Consider the following 22,332-nt stretch of genomic DNA (forward strand, 5'->3'; position numbering starts at 1 on the left):
TCAAAATCAAACCTAGCTGATATCTTCACAAAGCCCTTACCTGAACTTGAGTTCAGCTCACTTAAAAGGCAAATAGGAATGTGCTGGGTAGAATAGATATTAATTTTTCAAAACTCACTGTCTTACTTCAAAACTCGTTCTTTTATTCTTTTCAAAACCTAGGAAAAATAATGATTTTAAAATCCCATTTTCTTAGAATTTTCAAAAATATGACTTAGCCTAGGATCTACCCTAGAAATCTTGTTCCCCTAGATTTTAGCCAGAGCATCTCACAAACACCTAGGTATACCTTACTTGTGTTTGTAAAACATAGAATGATGTGAGATGCATAGGGTACAGCCTGGACTCAAGAATGCTTATTACTGTGCATCAATATGAGTCTGGGCGTTAAATACTTTATTAACAGTAATTAAGTCAAGTCTTCCCGCCTTAGTCAAATCTAACTGGACTAAATGACTTTACTTGACTAACCAAGTGAAAGTTGTTGCCCTCTAGGCAATCAGCAAGTAGCTAACGGTTAGACAGTTGGTGAAGGAAATGTTAAGCTTAAGTTTGCTTACACTTTAGGGCTCTGATATCTGACCAAAACAATTTAAATAATTTAACAACTATTTAACGTGACTCATGCTTGGACTATAAGACCCTAAGAATTTATTAAGACATTAATCAAGGGGGAGTAAATTTTTCTTTTCAAGCTAGTTTTCCTTTAAAATAAAAATTATCTTTGACTTGGTTTTAAAAATTATTTTTGACTTGCTATAAAAATTATGTTTGACTCAGCCTTAAAATAGAATTAACAGTATTTTTAAAGGCTTGGATTTTTAGATAATCAATTTTCAAAACTAAGCACTAAAATTATCCAAATCCTTTACTAAGTTCTTTTCAAGAAACAGTTTCTCAAAGCTAAGTACTTAAGTTAAGCTTTTATGAAAATCCTTTTAAAGTTAAGCAAAGTTTTTACCTTTAAGTGTTTGTCAAAATTAGATTTTGTTGAAAATGAGTTATGTATTTTCAAAATAATTTCAAATTGAGCTAAGTGCTTTTCAAAGTAATGATTTTCAAAATACTAAATTTTGCTAAGTTTTTGTTGGAAACTACTTAGTATTTTCAAGGCATTTCCTAACTTAAGCAAAATAATTCTTTTTGAAACACAAAAAGGGGGCTACTCTTCAGGGGGAGCTTAAACTAATTATTCTTTTCTCTTCCTAATATTCTTTTTGATTTATGTCAAAGGGGGAGAGAAAAGTCAAAGTTAAAGAATAGTTAAAGAAATTAACAATTTAAACATAAAGAGCAGCATAAGTTTCAAATTGTCATACATTCATGTTTATATTTCTTAATAATTTCATTTTCATACTTTTACTTAACTTTGAACTGTGTTGCCATAATCAAAAAAGAGGAGATTGTTGGTGCAGGAAGCATCCGACGATCGAACCGATGTTTTGATTATGTCAAAGGGTTCAAGTTAAGTTGTTTTATTATCTAATGAGCTTAAACAAGTGTGCAGGAAAGTCCTAACTGCGGTTAGGCAGGTGGAAAATCCTAAGGGGCGGTAACCTTAGGTCCTAGGGGGTGGTAACCCTAGGTGGAGGAAAACCCTAAGGGGCAGTAACTTTAGATCCTAGGGGGTGGTAACCCTAGGTGGAAGAAAACCCTAAGGGGCGGTAACCTTAGGTCCTAGGGGGTGGTAACCCTAGGTGGAGAAAAACCCTAGGGGGCGGTAACCCTAGGTCCTAGGGGGTGGTAACCCTAGGCGGAAAGTCCAGTCGGTCTGGAGGACCGGACTGGTATCAGGTAAATCTCCTGAGTGGAGTAGGTGAGGACGCGTTCCCTGTAGAGGGAACAGTAGGCGTCGGGTCGACCTAGGGTTTCCGGTTGGAAGCCCGAAGTCAGATTCGGTCAGTCCGATGACTGACAATTTTATTTATCGTATTATCTTTTTGTGTTCTAACTCTGTTTTGCAGGTAACTAACAGTTTTATGCAGGGTTAGAACTGACCAGGATCGATCGACCGAACCTTGGGACCGGTCGACCGAACCTCCAAGCTACCAGATCAGATCTCCAGAAGTTGGACCAGGCTCGACCAGGGATCAATCGACCGGACCTCGGGATCTGTCGACCGAACCTGGGATAGGTGTCGACTGGATCAAGTCGAGGTGTGCGGGTTAGAGGAGACTGATCGGTCGACCGAACCTTGGGATCGGTCGACTGAACCCAGGGATAAAGTTTGACCAGATCGAAGCGGAGCGACGGATGGACGGATCAGATGCGGTGGAGGTCATCTGATCGGTCGACCGAACGTGGGGATCGGTCGACCGATCCGCTTCGGGTCAAAGCTGATCCCGAGACTTGGGGATCTGGATCAGACCTTGCAGAGCTATAAAAGGAGGCCTCGAGGTGCATCTCAGATCATCGATCTCGAACAGAAGAACTCCCGTGCACTACTCCAAAAGCTTCAACGACACTCTGCTGCTCCGACAATCAGCTACCATTCTTCATATTTGTAGTATTGTCGGTATAACTTTTCTTTGAGCTAATTTCTGTATTCATCTACTTGTAAAGATTTACGTGATATAGTTGTTGCCCACCGAAAGCGGTCAAGGACCGCGGGCCTTTGAGTAGGAGTCGCTATAGGCTCCGAACGAAGTAAAATACCTACGTCTCTGTGTGTTTGCATTTACTTTCCGCTGCGTTTCTACTGTGTTTTAAATCGCGAAAAATAGCCATGAACGCTATTCACCCCCACCCCCCCTCTAGCGCTTTCGATCCAATACTTTCATCCTGCCAATTGGAGATCGTTGATATTATTTCTTGGCCATCCAATCTGGATATTGATATCGATTTTAACACCCATACTTCTCCAGAGATGAGGAGCCAAAAAGATAATAATATTAGTGTCATCATCTTTTAGCATTGTTCTAATGGTGTCACATTGGTGTGTGTGTACCTTCAAGGCACGGTGGGTGTTTGGTGCCCTTGCATTTCATATTAAAATGCAGAAAAAAATATCTAGTGCAAACCAGTTGTTACTGATTAAATTATATGATTAAACATTGACAAGTATGAAATATAAATGATCTTTTAAATGAGGTATACGTGTGATCAAATAATTGCTACTTTCAACTATTGCAAAAAATAGAATTGAGGATGATGCCCCTTATGGTAGATTCAACCTACGCTTCCCTAACATGAAACCTGTGTAAAAGAATTCTAAAAAATGGAATTAGACAAACGTCCTGTTACATTAATCATAGCTTGTATTTTTTGTCTTGGCAAATGCAGTAAAAGTTCGTGCTTATGAAAATGAGCTGTTATGATTTGTGTTATCACCTTTTGTACAGTTAACCTCACATTTATATATTACTTTTATATAACCTCACATTTTCTTTTTGTCTTGGATTAGTTAAGTTTAAGTTCAAGCAAATCCTTTGTAATTTTGTACCAGGTTGTAGAGGTCTCAACCTCCAAAACTGGAAAACATGGTCATGCAAAATGCCACTTTGTTGCCATTGATAGTTTCAATGCTAAGAAGCTTGAAGATATTGTCCCATCATCTCATAACTGTGATGTAAGTGTTGTTTCATTTTGCATGTCACTTCTGTGATGGTAGTATTTATGCATAAGAACCATTTCGTACATGTTTGACTGTATTTCAAATTGCCATGCCTTTTCAAAATCGTGCTTTCGTTAATAGTTGTAAACTTTTACAATTGTTGTTTCGTACAATTGTGGTGGCTGATTGGCCCATTGCTACCTGTGTTTGCCCCCGGAAATGAGAGAATTGCTGTTAGTCGTATTGGATTCCAGTTCAAAAATTGTTCTTGTTGAACTGTCACTGGGGGAAGTTCTATCTTCAGCTGAGGATGGTTAGTGCTCATCTACTATTTTCTGTAAAGATATTTCTTCACTCAAATCTTCTACACGTTGCCTCCTAGGCCCCTAACTTTACACAAGCATTTCCTCTATGCATCTATCTGTCGTTAGAGCTTCCAAACAATTTAGGTGTTTAAAATATAGATCTTTCTTTATATATAAAAATCCAAACTTTTAATCGAGATCTATCTCCACGTGCTTAATGCTTTAGTGCCTAAAAAACAAACTTTCAATAGTGATCATCGTGGACTTATAGGTATCCAATTCTTCGAATTAATTAATCATGAATGTGATCAGTCCGTCCTCATAAAAAGTTTTCATGGATCATCAAAATAAATTTGAAAGTGCAAATGACTAGTCGCTTCCACACCAATTGTTCTACGATTATTTTTCATTAGAAAAAATTAATTTTGCAATATGTCACAATTTAAAATTGACCCGTGGATATGTTATTAACTATGAAAGTGCTTTATTGATGCAGTGTAGCCCGGCGGGCATGATCATTATGGATTTATAGTACATGCTAATTTTTCTCATGATTAATCAAAATTTGATACTTTTAGTCTAATTAATTCATCATTATAAATATTTTGAAACCAAAATATCATCCAACCATCTCACTCCATATCTAGAGTGACTCAACTAGGATATCATGATTATACTCTCCAATGATAGATCAGGGAACTAGAGTTCGAGACTCAACTACGACGTATTATTGAGAATTTTTCTCCTTAATGGATATCGGATTCGAGAATGTTGGCTGTCAAACTAAGCCTCCATGTGCACTTTCCTGATTTACCGTAGCAACGAATGAAAAACTTTTGTAAGATTAAGCTGATCATCCCAGATTCAACGTTATCTGACTTGATTAATCATTTTTTTAGAGTGATTGAATACCCTTGAGATATGATTGAGTTAGCTGCTACGAAATAGATATTACTATAATGGATAAGGGGTTGAATCTTGACAAAGTTGAGAAAAATATCCTTCCCGCAATGATAATTACATCTTTACAATTTATCTTCTCACATATAATCTAGGACTGACCATATGATATCGCTGTATGGTAAATTCCACATTTACTATAATAGAGTGGCTCAATACACAATCAAAATAATATTAAATATTGAGTGAGATGGATAAAAATTCTTTCTCAACTATTGAGCCCGACAACAAACGGTAAAAAAATGGGTTAAGAATGCATCTTAAATAAGGGTGTGTAAAAATTTGATAAAACCAAATTAAATAAGCTGACTGAAAAAATCAGTTTAATTTTCAATTAATTCGATATAATTTTAAATTTTATAATTCGATTAATCAGAATAAATCAAATAAAAATATTAATTTAATTATTTTTATTTAAAAATATAATTATTAAATAAAATCTTTTTTTAAGTTAAAACTGAATAAGATTTTAAAATTTTGATTAATTCGATTGAAAATTAAATTAACCGATATTTTTATCGATTTGATTGGTTCAATTTTCGTAGAAAAATTCGATCGGTTTCAATTTTGACCAAATACTTGCCCCAGATTCATAAATGTGCCTATTAAATAAATCATAGATCCAATGTATAAGCACACAATCAACATACATGGGGATCAAGTATGAAATAATCTAGTGGCTAGCGCACGAGGTATCATGAGATCTGAAGTTCGAATCTTGATAAAATCGAAATAAATGTGCTAGTCACTATTCCAAAAGGACGAACGTATTCACTTTTTTACCACCAAGTATGAATTAATCTAGACATCAAAATAGCATATAAAGTCCTAATTATCAATTTCAAGCATATTATTCAGCCGAAAGGAACCTAAATTGAACGGATGAAGCAACCATTCTTCTCTCATCTATTTGCGCACCGTAACTCATCTAGAATAAGAGATAATATGCTTTGATGCCCAAAACAAGTTGGGTCCAATTGAAAATAGATATTTACTAGGAATTGATTTCTTGACTATTTTCTTGACTTTCTTAATGTAATACTATAGGATCACTTATATCTGACGCTCCCAGTTATAGATAAAATGGAATTATCAGTTGTATATATATATATATATATATATATATATATATATATATATATATATATATATATATATATATATATATATATATATATATATTTTATAGTATAATGATTTGAATAGATCATGAGAAAATAATGATGCCCAAAAGAAACAAACTAACACGTTGTGCAAGCTATGAAAAGAGATATAGGGTACAAGGATTAAGCCTAATATGTGGCATAAAATTCAAAAAGCTTCTGCTCACAATATCTGGAGAACTAGCTAATTGATAATCTAGGACATGCCGTGAATTGCACCTTTTTCTTCTCTTTTTTTCACCATGTCCGCATGCTTCTGCCCAGAAATATGAAAGTCATATACCTTCTGACTGTTGACTACAACGTTACAAATGGCACAAATCTTCAACTGCGCAGCATCTGCTCCACATTCAAGAACCCTCCGCTTCTTTTCTTCCAGATCCTGAGCCGTTGCTGGTGTATTATTTTTCCTTTTTCGTTCAGCTGTAGGTTTTTCTTTCTCAGGATCCACAACTGGTGCTTTATCCTGTGCGATGATGGAAGGAACATTTGTAATTTTTGCAGTAATGGATTCCTGTAGTTTCTGCATATTTTTTTTGTGTTTCTTTCCCTGTTTGTGTGACATGAGGATTTGTTGGGTGTCACACTTGATTTTGCAAACTTCACAATATGCAGATTGCACAACTTTAGTGGACCGCTTCTGAACTTTTGTTGCCTTCTTTGTTAGTTTAGAGATTGAATGCATTACCCTCTCGTTCCCATGCGGAGGTTTGATTTGGACCTGTGGTTCCAGTCCAAGAAAAACCAATTTCAGTCACTTGCATGGAATTTCCACTAGTCTACTGACCCTTATTAGGCAAAAGACAATACCTTTCGTAAACACAGAAGAGTGGCTAAACATTTAACAACACAAGACTTGCACATGTAACTCCCCTAGACAAGGAACATTAACAGCGGCAGAGCATGGCACAAGGACGACAATGACAGGACGCTTCATGCAAGGCTTTCCGTAAGGCTCATAATGTATACAATGACGGCAAAGGGATTCCGTGAGACAATGCTTTGCGATGATGCGAGGCTTCACACGATGATGATGAGACTTCCAATCGGTCTCAAGGCTTTTATAGTACATGACTCCTTTGTCTAGTCCTCTTCCTACACCTAGGGTTGGTGCAGTACAACCACTGGTACCAAGTGTCTCTAACTAAGTTTGGTGCTTAACACACTCGTAGGTAGCAGCATCAAGCATGACCAACGTATCTCATTCCAGTCAGGGATCAAAATCCCAACATTGAATATGATTTCAAACCTTAAATAGCACAACTATATGACATAGATGGTTTTAAAAATAAGTTTAGATGTTAGCAATACAAAGCAGGAGGACCACATTGCATATTGCATGTGGTTCCCTTTAGGCAGTAAATTATAGCAGGTGAATATATATCGCTTATACCACATGCATTATAAGATATGGCAAATAAATAATAATAAAATAATAAATATTAATTAAAAAATTATCTTGTAGAATTTTATAAGAATTTTTAGAAATTTTTCGGGATTTAAATCGAATTCATATGACATGTTTACGGGGATAAATGGAATAAAAAGGGAAGATTATTTTAACTACCCTATTTAAACGAGGAAATACTTAATTTCCTAAAATCATTTAAATCTTTAAATATAAAACCTAGGTTGTGATTGATCAAACCCTAAGTTCTTTTCTTTATACACCACCCCCTCTCTCTCGCGCGTCTCATTCTCTCCCAGCGATGTCGCGCCACCCCATCATCGACGCAGCCTGATTGCCAGGCGTCGGGCCATGGCGATAGTCGCCGAACTCCCGTGCACCATCATCCCCTCTCCGGCCATTGCGCTGCTAGTCGCTACCACTACCACCGCCCGATGCCATCAGAGCACAGCCACAGTGAAGCACCACATCGCTCTTGCCAAGTTCGCGATGTCGGTGGCGGTTGGCTACTCTGTCGCCGGCCATTGTCCTGGCCAAGCAAGACAACCATGCACATGATGGCGTTGTTTCTGCCACGAGAAGAATCGGTGCCGTCCAACCGCCGACGTTATTTCTTTGTCGACGAAAGCAAACTGTCTACGACGCCCCTTTCCTCTATTTTCCCCACTGTAAGCAGACTGTCGGCGTTGCCCTCATCTTCAGCCATGATGTCGCCCTCGTGACCGCCATTTTCCTCGTGTACACCTTCCTCCCCACCGACTGGTTGTTTCCTATTACTCGTCATTAACAGCTCCACACCACCAAGCCATCGCCACTAACATTGTCGGCGGCTGACCACCGGATTGCTGTTTTCCCCACCATTGGTTGCAGTTGAGAGACAGAGTGGATTAATCAGATATAAAATTAATTACAGTAGGCTATTTAATTGGGTGAATAATTGAGATAATCTATATAATTGAATCAAATGATTAATTGAACTTATAAATGCATTTGATTTAAGATTAATTAAGTGATTAGTTAATTGATGGATTAGTAAGTTGATTATTTAATAAAAAAATGATTGAAGTGTTATATTGATGAATGATTAATCAGATTAGGATTAATTAAGAAGTCAATTAATTAATTAATTAATTAATAGATTGATTAATTAATTAATTAATAGGATGATATATTGATTTTAGATCATTAGTTTTGCCTCGTATCTTGTATTGGTAGGATTTAAACTTGATGTGATATTACGGACTTGAAGACGATTGGAAAGATCTACAATAAAGATGAGTATTTCTTCCTTAATCTCTGTAGTTTATTGATGCATGAAGAGTGTATGGAGTAGATTAATTTACCTTAACTCTACTCATATTTAGTTGAGTTTAATACTTACATGCTTGATCTTAGAGATGATCTATTTATTTATTATACAATCTTATCTTTGACTATTCATACTCTATAGTATACACGTGTATGGTGTGTACTATAGAAATTATCATTTTGATTATGCATATGTTATAGTCGTACATACATGTATAGTATACACTATAGGAGTTTTCCTTTTTAACTGCCTATATTATGTAGTGTACATATGTGTGTGGCGTGTAGTATAGGTATTACTATTTACTGTACATGTTGTTTAGTAAACCCTAAAATCCAACGCTTGTTCTTTTCATACATATAAATATATGTGATTGATAGATCAAGTTTCTGGATAAACTTATGTTTATCATACTGTTACATTGATGATCACTGTGTTTGAGTTCTAAATATTAGCATCATGCACATCATTGCATAGCTTGCATGCTATATCTCCCTTATGGTCGAGAGAGTCGTCAGTTATATTCGTTGTCCACTGGGCCACTCAAGGGTAGTGGTAGTTAAAGTTGGGTGTAGCTTATCTTATAGTGCCTACTCAGCCATTCGGGATAGTGGTAGTGGAGTTGTGTGCAACCAGTGACCTCCTTGTTATGTAACTAGATAGCTACCTTTGCATCCTGCCCGACCAGCCACTCAGATGTAGCATTGACTGGAGTCGTGAGCAGTTGTCAAAGTCATATCCACTTGGCCACACAGATGTCGTGATAGCTGGAATAGAGTGTAGAAGTGACACATACATGGTCATATGTAGATGATGCGTGTTGATCATATGTACATGATTGTGTACATAATTCCTACTTGTAAGATTGTATATTTTGATCTCCTTACATATTTGACCATGCATTACCATTTATCTATTACCAGTCATTTGAACTCACCACCCTATTACAGATAGATGATATGCAGTAGTTTGAAGAATCCTGAGATGATATGTTAGTCCTACGTCACATTTGAGAATGGTTTTCTATGTTATTTCCTTTTGCTTTATTGGCACTTTAAATTTTGAACTTGGTTATGTAATAATTTAATTTGACTGCGGATTTTAGCCTTGTGACTACCTTTATTCGGTTGTGTTTGTTGTGTTAAGCCGGGCCGGTTTGCAGTCATTTATGTTTTTTATATTGTGTGGGGATTGTGTAAATTCCTCTATATTATTCTTGCTATATTTTATATCTTCCGTTGTGTATTTATGTTCGTATGGTAGAATCATATCATGTTATATCGTACATTGTCACTAGAGGGTATTGTCCGTTCTATTAGACAAAGTATACTTCTATGATGTGACAATTTATTAGTATCAGAGCCACACATTACGAAACCTATTTTCAAGTTTCGGATTTCACGATTTGTTTTTTCGATGTAACTTTTTGAGTTTTGGGATCAAACAACAGCAAAACATCTCTAAGCTATAGGAAGTAAGTTTATATAACTGTTAATCTATACTTCTGTTAGTACTTGTATGGTTGTTTGTAATAGATATGACACGTGGTGGGTCAGCCACTGTTCACGGCCATAGTCTGAGTAGACCATGGAAATAACCTGTTGATTTGATGGGACCTGAATCTATTACCAAAGTCTGACTGATGTTGAGTCAGATAGCAGAGGTCAGGCCCATCAAACCCTTACCGGAGATTATGAGTTACAATCTCAGAGAATACCACCGACCATACCAACCATGGCTACTCCTAGCTGGGTGAAAGATAGAGCACGTATACTGTTATTAGCTCAGTCAGTGAAGGACCGACTCACACTATTTCATGAAGATTTCGACCATTATGTTGCTCTTGCTTGGTTAAATAACTGGAAGATACATTTGAGTACATAACTTGTGCTAGCGCAGAAAAAATTTTGTATTAGCTACATATCATCTATGAAATCAGACCGTTACTTGGTGGAAAATGCAGAAGACAATATTTGAAAAACAAAGGATCACTTGATAATTATTTTGCGGTGCTTTGAGAGATAATACTTCTCTACCACCTTTTGTATATCTCATCGTTAGGAATGCCTAAACATTATGTAGAGGAACTATAGCATAATGGTTTATAAGGCGATGGTTAGTCGACTCGCCTAACACTATCCTATGTAAGGGTATAAATGAGTCAAGCCGCTCGTGAGCTATTCGAATCTCGATTCGATAAAAGCTCGTTTAATCTCGTTTAATGAGACTCATTAAGATAAACAAATCAAGCTCAAGTTTCACAATATTCGGCTAGTTAGCTCGTGAACATATTCGTTAAGCTCATAAATCAATTTTTAAATAAAAAAATAATAGTTTTGATATTGAATTTATAGATTTTATACTCTACTTATGCGAAACATAGACAAATATATTAAATTTATTTATTAGAATAAAATTATACATTTTAACAAGAATATTATAATTTTTTTAAAATATATAATTTAGTTTTTAATAACTATTTAAATTTATAATTTATATTTATTAAACTCGTTTAGGCTCGATAAAAGCTCGAATAAGCTCGTGAGCCATGAATATATTCGTTAAATAAAACTCGAGCTCGACTCGATTAAAAACGAGTCAAACTCAAACATCCAAGAGTTCGGCTTGGCTCGGCTCGGCTCGATTACACCCCTAATCCTATGGGAGATTTTAACTCACGAACCGGTCGTATATGATTAGATAACCTCGATGGTACATTGAGATATATGACCCGCAAGGATGCAGAGAATGTGGTGTTAACTGCTTAACACCTATGATCCGACAATAACTTAGTCAAAGGACATAGCATCAATTGACAATTATTTCAATAAGATGTTTAGTGATAGAGTTTCTCTGTCTTTGTGTATATAATTCTACATCTTGATAGTATCTGTTAAGATAAAATCGTGTATTAGACACCACGGAGTTATTGATTTATATAGAGAAGGATATACAACATAATTACAATAATACCCCTAGTTATTATGTTACAATATTTTAACACACCCCCTCAAATCGGAGAATATAGATCATATGTACCCAGCATGTTATATATGTAGTCAATTCGAGAATTTCTCAATGACTTAGCGAATATATTTGCTAGTTGATCATGTGAGCCGACAAAACTAATAGATATTTCTCTTGAAAGTAACAGTCAACTTCAATATGCTTTGTCCTCTGATGAAAAACTATGTTCGAGCCAATATGTATAGCAGCATAATTGTCACATATAAGTGACATTTGTGTAACCTCCCCAACTCCCTGAAGTAACTGTTTTAGCTATATAAGCTCTTGACTAGTTATGGCCATACCCCGATACTCTGCCTTTGCAATGGATCTTGCCACAACATTCAGTTTTTTGCTTTTCCAAGAAACAAGGTTACCTCCGATAAATATACAAAATCTAGAAGTGGACCTTCTATTAGTGAGAGATTCTGCCCAATCTACATTAGAGTACCCTATGACTCGAGTATGTCCTTTGTCTGCATACAAAAAATCCTTTCCTGGTGCGCCTTTGATATATCGAATAATGTGAGTCACAGTATCCCAATGTTCTTTGCATGGAGAGTTGAGAAACTGACTTACTACACTTACCGCAAATGAGATGTCCGGACAAGTAACAGTAAGGTAGCTTAATTTCCCTATTAATCGCCTGTACCATTCAGGATTTGGAAGAGGCTCCCCCTGATTAGGCAGGAGCTTCACATTAGAATCCATAGGGTTGTCGATTGTCTTTGAGTTTAACATTTTTGTTTATTCCATAATATCCATTGCATTTTTTTTTATATGACGATCCCTTATTTAGACTGTGTTACTTCTATCCCTAAGAAATATTTGAGTTTGTCGAAATCCTTTGTCTGAAAATATTTAAAAAAAATGTTGTTTCACCTGTAAAATCCCAAGACGATCACTACCAGTGATAATATCATCAATATAAATCACTACGTAGATGCAACCAGTAGATGAGTGGTGATAAAAGACAGAATGGTCAGCCTCGCTCCGAGTCATGCCAAACTGTTGAATTACAGTACTAAATCTACCGAACAATGCTCTGGGTGATTGCTTGAGGCTATATAAAGATTTCCGCAGGCGACATACAAGACCAGAAGACTCCTCCTGAGCAACAAAATACGGAGGTTGCTCCATGTAGACTTCCTCGAGCAGATCACCATGTAAGAATGCATTTTTGATGTCCAACTGATAAAGAGACCAATGGCGAATCACAGCAATTCACAAGAATAAATGTACATAAGACATCTTGGCAATAGGAGAAAAAATATCCCAGTAATCCAATCCGAAGATCTGAGTATAGCCTTTAGCGACAAGACGCGCCTTAAGTCTATCAACCATACCGTCCAGACCAACCTTCACCGTATACACCCATCGACAACCAACAACTGGCTTCCCAGGTGATAGAGGAACGAGTTCCCAAGTCCCACTACTCTATAAAGCACAAATTTTATCGAGCAGCCTGTTTCCATCCAGGATGGGCAAAGACATCACCTGCAGTCTTAGGAAGATAAACAGACGACAAGGAAGAAAGACAAGAATAATAGAAAGGAGAAAGACGATGATAACTCAAAGAAGCATATTGAGGAGAAGGATTACGAGTGTAATGTATACCCTTTCGAAGTGCAATAGGAATATCAGAGTCAGGAGATGGACCGGAGGAAACGGCGAAGGACTTTGCTTTAAAGATGTGTCCACGGCAGTGTCAGTGTCGATCAGCGGACGAGGACAACGCTGAAAATCCTGCAAAGGAGAAGACAAGGTTGAGGGCAATAGAGGCGCCTCCATCGGACAAAAATAGTCATTGGTGCAGGTGGAGAGGGAGAAACCTCGGACTGGAAAGCAGGAGGCCCAAAAAATAAAATCGGATCAAAGAATGTGACATCAGCAGAGAAGAGTAGGGGAATAACACTTGTACCCTTTTTGAGACCGTGGGTACCTAAGGAAAACACACTATGAGACCGAGGAGAAAGTTTATCAATGCTAAGATCAAGATCATGAACAAAAAATATAGAACCAAAGACCCGAGGTGGTAAAGGATGAAGAGGATGATGAGGGTAAAGGACATGATGAGGTATTTTACCTTGGAGAGTAGAGGAAGACATGCGATTTTGATGAGATAACACGCGGTAAGTACGAGATCACCCAAAACTGATGAGGAACATGAGAATGGAGAAGAAGAATCCGAGTGGTCTCAAGGAGATGACGATTTTTGTGTTCTGCAATCCCATTCTGTTGAGGGATATGAGGGCAAGACGTGCGATGCAGTACACCATGAGATGCCATGAAGGAACGAAACTGAGTAGAAAGATACTCGCGTGCATTATCACTTTGCAAAGTTCGAAGAGAAATACCAAACTGAGTTTTGATTTCATGAAAAAAAAGATTAAAAAATAAAAAACAATTCTGAACGTTCCTTCATCAGATATAACCATGTACAATGGAAAAAATCGTCTATAAAAATAACAAAATATCGTGATCCCAATGTAGAAGAAACACGACTCGGACCCCAAACATCATAATAAACCAAAGCAAAGGGGGTCGTAGCCCGACTCACAATGCGAGGAGAAAAAGAACTACGAGCATTCTTACTTAATTGACACGACTCACAAGACAAAGACTCTAAGTGAGAAAGACTAGGATGTAATTGTTTCAACTTATCAAGATCTGGATGTCCCAACTGAGCATGAATAAGAAGTGGATATGCCGCTGCCGCCGAACCAACAAGAGAGGGTTGTTGAAGCCGATAAAGGCCATGAGACTCACATCCGAAGCCAATCATCCTCCCCGTACTTCGATCCTGTAAGGAAACAGACGTTTTAGTAAAAGAAATGACACAATCAAGAGACGGAGTAAGTTGACTTATCGACAATAAATTAAAGGGAGCTCCGAGAACATAAAGAACATTATGAATAGAAAGAGACGGAGAAGGATGAATAATACCAATACCCTGGGATTGAGTTTGGGAACCATTGACCATGGTGACAATAGGTAAATAACTGATAGTAGTGAGAGAAGAAAATAAGGATTTATTACCAATGATATGATCAGTGGCCCAGAATCAAGAACCCAAGGACTTGAAGAGCGAGATATGTCAGCAAAGGAATTATCAACGTGTGCAACGATAGCATTGGAATCAGAAGTCTAACGATCCTCAAACCATTTCAGAAAGTCATTATAGGAAGGTAGTGGAGTTGGATCCGGTGTTAACTATGAAGTGGAAGCTGAAGAAGCAACAGAACTCTGAACAATCTGAGCAGCACGAGGAGGTCGACCATGTAGACTCCAGCACTTATCAATCGTGTGTCCCGGTCGGTGGCAATGATCACACCAAGGGCGTCCTTTGCCACCCTTGCGAGATGGGGGTCCATTGTTGTGTCGAGAGATCAAAGCTGACGAGCCAACAAGAACGGAAGGGGCATCATCAAGACTTTGGTCGGGACACGAAGGAGTCGTCCAGGTATTTTCCATGGTAGCTTCTGTGGGGCTGCCCAGGATTTGATCACGAACATGAGAATAATATGTGGGCAGACCATATAAAGCCAGAGACAAAAAAATTCTTCCGCTTTTCAAGCTCTTCAACAGGACTGGCCGCAGGTGGTAGCAGTTCATTGAAGTCACAAATAAGGCTAGAGACCGAACCTAGATAAGTTGACATTGAATCCTTAATATGATGAGCACTGAAGATGGTCATGAGATCTTCACAAACTTGATAGAATCGTCGAGAGGTGTTCGTAAAGAGTTGTTGAACTTGTGTCCAAACAGCTTTGCAAGTTTTGTGAGTATGGAAGACATTCGAAGGAAATGGATAGATGGTGGCTCGAATAATAGAACATAATTGAGCGTTAACCTTCTTTCATAGAGGACGTTCGACGACTTGAACATCTTCGATTTGAGTGAGATGTGTCTCATAACCCTGACCAATACGCTAAAGCTCAATATGAGATGCCCAAGAGATGTAATTCTTACCCATCCAATTGCTCGGAAGAGAGGGGTGCAATGATATGGTTGGTAAAAATTAAGATATCTGGCTTTGGGACGTCGGATGTAGTCATTGATTAGTTTGGAAGGGACGACACCAGCAACACGGAAAAGGCAGGACGGAAGCCGCAGGGACGAGGGAGGACGCACTGCCTGTGGCAGCAGCAGCTGTTGCTCGCGATACGCCGGCGTGAAAGAGGGCAACCCGACTTTTTGGCGACGTCACAACTCCCCGACGACGACCCACAATAGCCTCCGTAGACCCCTTCCGGGATGGGTAGGGATGGCAGAAGCGGCGCAGAGGCAACGCAGAGTCGGCATCGGGCGGAGGAGGGCATTGCGATGTTCCACTCTGGATTTATAAGCTTGATCACAGAGTTGTGCAAATCGGCGCACCTGAAGGCGATGGAGGTGGCAAGGAAAGTAGGGGCACTGCTCTCCTACGACCCCAACCTCCGGCTGCCTCTGTGGCCCTCGGCGGAGTACGCGCAGCGTCGGAGATGAAGATCTGGACGTGCTCACAACGTCGGGGTAGGCACGACCGAAGATGTTGAAGGCAAGGTAGAGCACCAGGAGTTGACGATGAGGAGCGACACGCCGTAGACGCGGACGAGAGACCATAAGTCGTGGAGAAGTGACTTCTTCTGTCGGAGGCGACGGTAGAGGTCTAGGTCACGATCAAAAATCGAGCTCGGGTGCTCGGCTTCCAGCGAGCACTTGGTATCCGCAGCCAGGAGAGTGAAGGAGACGGTCGGCGTCGATAAGGAGATGAGTTTAAAGAGAGGTGGAGCCACCCTTGAGCGAAGGAGATGCGCTTTCGCCAGAGAGCGAGGATCGCGAGGTGCAGGCACCAGCGTGAGGGAGACACGAAGATGGGAGGCGACGGCGATAGAATCGGGGGAAATTAGGACAATAGGAAGTTAGGGTTTTCTTTTAACTTGGCTCTGATACCATGTTAAGAAAAAATCGTGTATTAGACACCACGGAATTATTGACTTATATATAGAAGGATATACAACATAATTATAATAATACCTCTAGTTATTATGTTACAATATTCTAACAGTATCTAATGATTGGAGTTGGACATTGAGAAATTAGATTTGTGAGCACATCACTGATTTATCTCACTAGAAATATATACTGCAATAAACTTACCTATATAGTACAATCCCTTTAATTGGTAGAGTATAGACATACAATATTAATCTATGGTGGATATCTTTAAATTGTTGGCAGTGGATGTTGAAGGGTGGATGACTTTATCTTACTCTATCATTGTTCAGAAAATTATCAATTTTGATTGATATTAAGGATGAATTAGAATTGGTGGATATTATGAAAATGAATTTTTGTGATATGTTGCTTTTTGATGGGCTATTAATGGATATATGATTTTATGGTTTTGCTATTAAAAAGTTGTCGTTAATAGCAATATGAGGAGTTACACATGGTCGATATTTATAGATTAGATGATTTACAATTGGTGATCAGATTATAAACTTATTGCCAGTGATCTTACGATTGAGTGTGCCCTGTGTATGAACATTATGAGTTCTTGGTAATATCATTTGGGTTTACTAATGCTCCAGCTATTTTCATGAACTTGATGAATCGGGTATCACTAGAGTATTTAGATCAATTTGTCATTGTCTATATTTGACAATATTTTGTTTTATTCTTGATCTGAGGAGGAACAAGAACAGCACCTTCGTATAGTTCTAGAGATGCTTCAACGAGAACATATATATGCGAAATTCAGTAAATGTGTATGTGTTTATCTTCTGTTGGATTTCTTAAACACATTGTCTCCAATAGAGGTATATTAGTGGATCCTCAGAAAATTGAGGCAGTTACCGACTGGGAGCAACCGAAAAAAAGTTCGTAACTTTTTAGAATTAGCTAGATATTACAGGAGATTTAGAGAGGGCTTTTTAGCATAGCCATGCCAATTACTCGACTAACTAGTAAGAGAATAAAATTTACCATGACAAAGGCTTACGAGGCCAGTTTTCAAGAGCTTAAGCAAAAGTTGAAAACTGCATGTGTCTTAGTCTTATCTTCTAGTGAAGATGGATTTGTACTCTATACAGATGCATCATACCAGGATTAGGTGCAGTTCTGATGCAGCACAATCCGGTAGTATCATATGTTTCTCGATAATTGAAAGACCATGAGAAGAATTATTCTGTTCATGATTTGGAATTAGCAACCATTTTGCATTAAAAATATGGAGGCATTATCGATATAGAATTACACTTAGAGATTTTTATAGATCACAAGAGCCTTAAGTATTTGTTTACCCAAAATGAATTAAACCTTAGGCAAAGAAGATGGATGAAGTTTCTAAAGGGTTATGACTGCACCATTAATTATCACATGGAGAAAGCCAATGTGATAACAGATACTTTGAATAGGAAATCCCGAGGGATTTTGGCTTGTCACCGAGTTATGGTTGCATAATTAGTACAGAGTTTTTCTCAGAGTTGGGATTAGTAGAGCAGGGTTGCGGGGATTTTGGTATCCTTGGTTGCTCAATCACCCAGCAAATTAAGGAAGCCCAAGCTAGCGATCAACATTTTCGGGTTTCCTTATAGCAGAGTAGTCTCAAGACAGCAGATAGAGTTTCGTGTGATGAGAACGAGATTCTTTATTTCCGTGAGAGATTGTGTGTTGAATCGCAAATAAAGATCGATGTGCTTCCATCTTGATAGTACTTGAATGTACAGGGACATGAAACGTTTTTATGGGTGGAATCATATGAAGAGAAATATTACGGATTTTGTAGCTTGATGTTTAGTATACCAGCAAATAAAGATTGACATCAAAGACCAGCGAGTCTACTTTAGAAGATTCAGATATCAGAATGGAAATGAAAACGTATCGCAATGGACTTTGTTGTGGGACTACCAAGACACGGAGGGGACATGATGCAATATAGATAATCACTGATCGATTAACAAATATGCTCACTTTCTATCGATCCGTAGGACGGACCCATTAGATCGATTAGTAGAATTATACCGTAAAGAGATCACGAGACTTCATGGTATGCCTCTAAGTATTATATCGGATAGAGATCTACGATTCATCTCACGGCTTTGACAGAGTCTACAATAAGCCATGGGTACAGAGCTATGTTTCAATACAGCATTTCATCTGCAGACAAATGGACAGTTTGAACGCACTATACAAACATTAGAGGATATTCTGAGAGTGTGTTTTGGATTTCGGAGGTAGTTGGGAAGATCATCTACACCTGGTAGAATTTACTTACAACAACAATTATCATTTGGTGATTAAAAGGGAGTCATTTGAGGGTTTATATAGCAGAGCATGTAGATCCCCCACCTTATGAGGAGAAGTTGGGGAACAACAAATTCTAGGACCACACATTCAGTATGATTCATTGGTTCGTACCATTAGACGAAGAATGTCAAAAGCCCAAGATCGACAAAAGAGTCATGTAGGTCAAAGACGGAGATGAGTTTTCTGTAGACGATCATGTATTCTTACGGGTTTCTCCCACTAAAGGAGTAAAGAATTTGGGCTGAAAGGAAAATTAGCCACCCGTTACATCGGACCCTTCCAAATATTGGGGAGGATAGGTGAGGTAACCTATCATCTAGCGCTACCACCGACACTTGCTAGTGTGTATAATGTGTTCCATGTATCCATGTTGAGGAAATATGTGCCACATCTTTCTCATATTTTGAAAGATGTGACGATCACACTCCAGCTAGATGCAACCTATGAAGAGGTTCTTGTACAGATTTTGGGTAGCAAAGAGCGCCAATTACGAAACAAAACAATCCAACTAGCCAAGGTCGGATGACAGCATCGTACGGATGAGGAAGCAACTTGGAAGCTTGAAGAAATGATCCAAACTCGATGCCCTTACCTGGTACTTAAGGTGCGTGTAGTTTCTTCAGTGTTTGATTGATTGAGCATGGTATGGTTTACTTATCGCACTTATGTAGGAACTTTAGGATTAAATTTTTATTAGTGGAGGAGAATGTATGATACGACAAATTAATAATAATAAAATAATAGATGTTAATTAAAAAAATTACCTTGTAGAATTTTCTAGAAATTTTAAAAAAAAATCGGGATTTAAACCTAATTCGTATGGCATGTTTACGGGGGAAAATAGAATAAAAAGAAAAGATTGTTTTAACTATCCTATTTAAATGAGAAAATGTTTAATTTCCTAAAATCATTTAAATCTTTAAATATAAAATCTAGGTTTGTGATTGATCAAACCATAAGTTCTTTTCTTTATCCGTCGCCCCCTCTTTCTCTCTCTTGCGTCTCATCCCCTCCCAATGATGTCGCACTACCCTATCGCTAACGCCGCCCAATCGCCCACGCCGAGCCTTGGCGATAGTCGCTTGACTCCGTGTGCCGCCATCCCTCTCCAGCCACTACATTGCTAGCTGTCGCCACTGCCCCCACTCAATGCCATCAAAGCACAACTGTAGCGCCACGCCATGTCGCTTTTGCCTAGTTTGTGATGTTGGAGGCAACCAGCCACCGTGTCCCTCACCACCCACGACTCTGTCGTTGGCCATCGTCCTGACCAAACAAAACAACCACGCACACAATGGCATTGTTTTTGCCACAAGAAGAATCGACACCGCCCAACCACCGGCGTTATTTCTCTATTGACAGAAGCAACTTGTTGATGGCGCTCCTTTCCTCTATTTTTTCCCCACTGCAAGCATACCGTCGACATTGCCCTCATCTTCAGCCATGTCATCGCCCTCGCAAGCGCCATTTCCCTCATGTACACCTTCCTCCCCACCAACTGCTTGTTTCCTATTACTTGTCTTTAACAACTCGCCACCATCAAGCTGTCACCATTGTCGCCTTCGGCAGCCGACCGCCAGATTGCTATTTTCCCCACCACTAGTTGCAGTCAAGAGCCAAGGAGTGGATTAATCAAGGTATAAGATTAATTACAAGTTAATTAGTAGGTTATTTAATTGGGCGAATAATTAAGGTAATCATTGTAATTGAACTTATAAATGAATTTGATTTAAGATTAATTAAGTGATTAGTTAATTGATGGATTAGAAAGTTGATTATTTAATGAAAAGAGGATTGAAGTGTTCTATTGATAAATGATGAATCAGATTATGGATTAATTAAGAAGTCAATTAATTAATTAATTAATTAATAGGATGATATATTGATTTTAGATCCTCTGATTTTAGATCCTTAGTTTTACCGCGTATCCTGTATTGGTAGAATTCGAACTTTATGTGATATCACAGACTTGAAGACGGTTGGAAAGATCTACAATAAAGACAGGAATTTCTTTCTTGACCTCTGTAGTTCTTTAATTAATAGGATGATACATTGATTTTAGATCCTTAGTTTTGCCTCATATCCTGTAGTAGTAGGATTCGAACTTGATGTGATATCAAGGACTTAAAGAAAGATCTACAATAAAGACGGGAATTTCTTCATTTACCTTTTAGGGGGTGCTTGGTCCATTGAAGGGAATGAGAATAAGAATGGGATTGATAGAAGTAGGGAATGGAAATGGGGGCTTTCCCATTCCCCTCCTTTTACTAGGGAATGGCTCATTCCCATGTTTAGGGTAATGAATCCATGGGGCCCACCACTAATCCCCCAAATCAAACACCCACTTTCAATCCTTTTCCTATTCCTCACACACATACCATCCAACTAAGCACCCCCTTAGTTCATTAACTTTAGTGCATGGAGATAGTTTATGGAGTAGATTAATTTACCTTGACTTTATTCATATTTAGCTGAGTTTGATATTTACATGTTTGATTTTAAAGATGATCTATTTATTTCTTATACAATCTTATCATTGAATATTCATACTTTATAGTGTACACACGTGTATGCTGTGTACTATAGGAGTTATCATATTGATTATTCATACTCAGCAGTGTACACATATGTATGGTCTGTACTATAGGAGTTATCATGTTGATTATGCATATGTTATAGTCGTACACACATGTATGGTGTGTATTATAGAAGTTTTCCTTTCTTACTGCCTATATTTTGTAGTATGCACGTGTGCTATACATGTTGTTTAGTAGACATTGTTGGATCTTTTTATACATATAGATATATGTGATTGATAGATCATGTTTATAGATATACTTATGTTTACTATGCTGTTATATTGATGATGACTCTGTTTGAGTCATGGATATTAGCATCATGCACATCATTGCATAACTAGCATGCTAACGGACTATATCTCCCTTGTGGTCGAGAGAGTCGTTAGTCATATTCACTACCCACTAAGTCACTCAGGGTTAGTGGTAGCTAAAGTTGAGTGTAGTTTGTCTTGTAATGCCCACTCGACCATTCGGGGTAGTGGTAGCGGAGTTGCGTGCTGACAGTGACCTTCTTGTTATGTAGTTAGATAGCTACTCTTGCATCAAGTCCGACTAGTCACTCAGATGTAATGGTAGCTAGAGTCATGAGCAATTGTCATAGTCCTACCCACTCGGCCACACAAATGTCATGGTAGCTGGAGTGGTGTGTAGGAGTGACACATACATGATCATATCCAGATGATGCGTGTTGTATATCTTGGAGATATTATTGTGCATATACCTATGATATGTTGTATTTGTTTGAGTTATGGCTGT

General features: G+C 38.2%; 1 protein-coding gene across 1 annotated transcript in view; it reads right to left on the reverse strand.

Annotated features, from left to right (window-relative positions):
• Positions 1-6,053: 6,053 nt before the first annotated feature.
• LOC121969815 (zinc finger protein 346-like) overlaps positions 6,054-22,332 on the reverse strand; it is a 29,132-nt gene continuing 12,853 nt past the window's right edge. Inside the window, exon 2 of the mRNA XM_042520073.1 lies at positions 6,054-6,702. Coding sequence (XP_042376007.1) covers positions 6,178-6,702 — 525 coding nt within the window. The 3' untranslated portion in view covers positions 6,054-6,177. The remainder of the gene's footprint in view (positions 6,703-22,332) is intronic.

Source organism: Zingiber officinale, chromosome 4A (genome assembly GCF_018446385.1).
Source record: "Zingiber officinale cultivar Zhangliang chromosome 4A, Zo_v1.1, whole genome shotgun sequence".
In the NCBI taxonomy this organism is placed as follows: domain Eukaryota; kingdom Viridiplantae; phylum Streptophyta; class Magnoliopsida; order Zingiberales; family Zingiberaceae; genus Zingiber; species Zingiber officinale.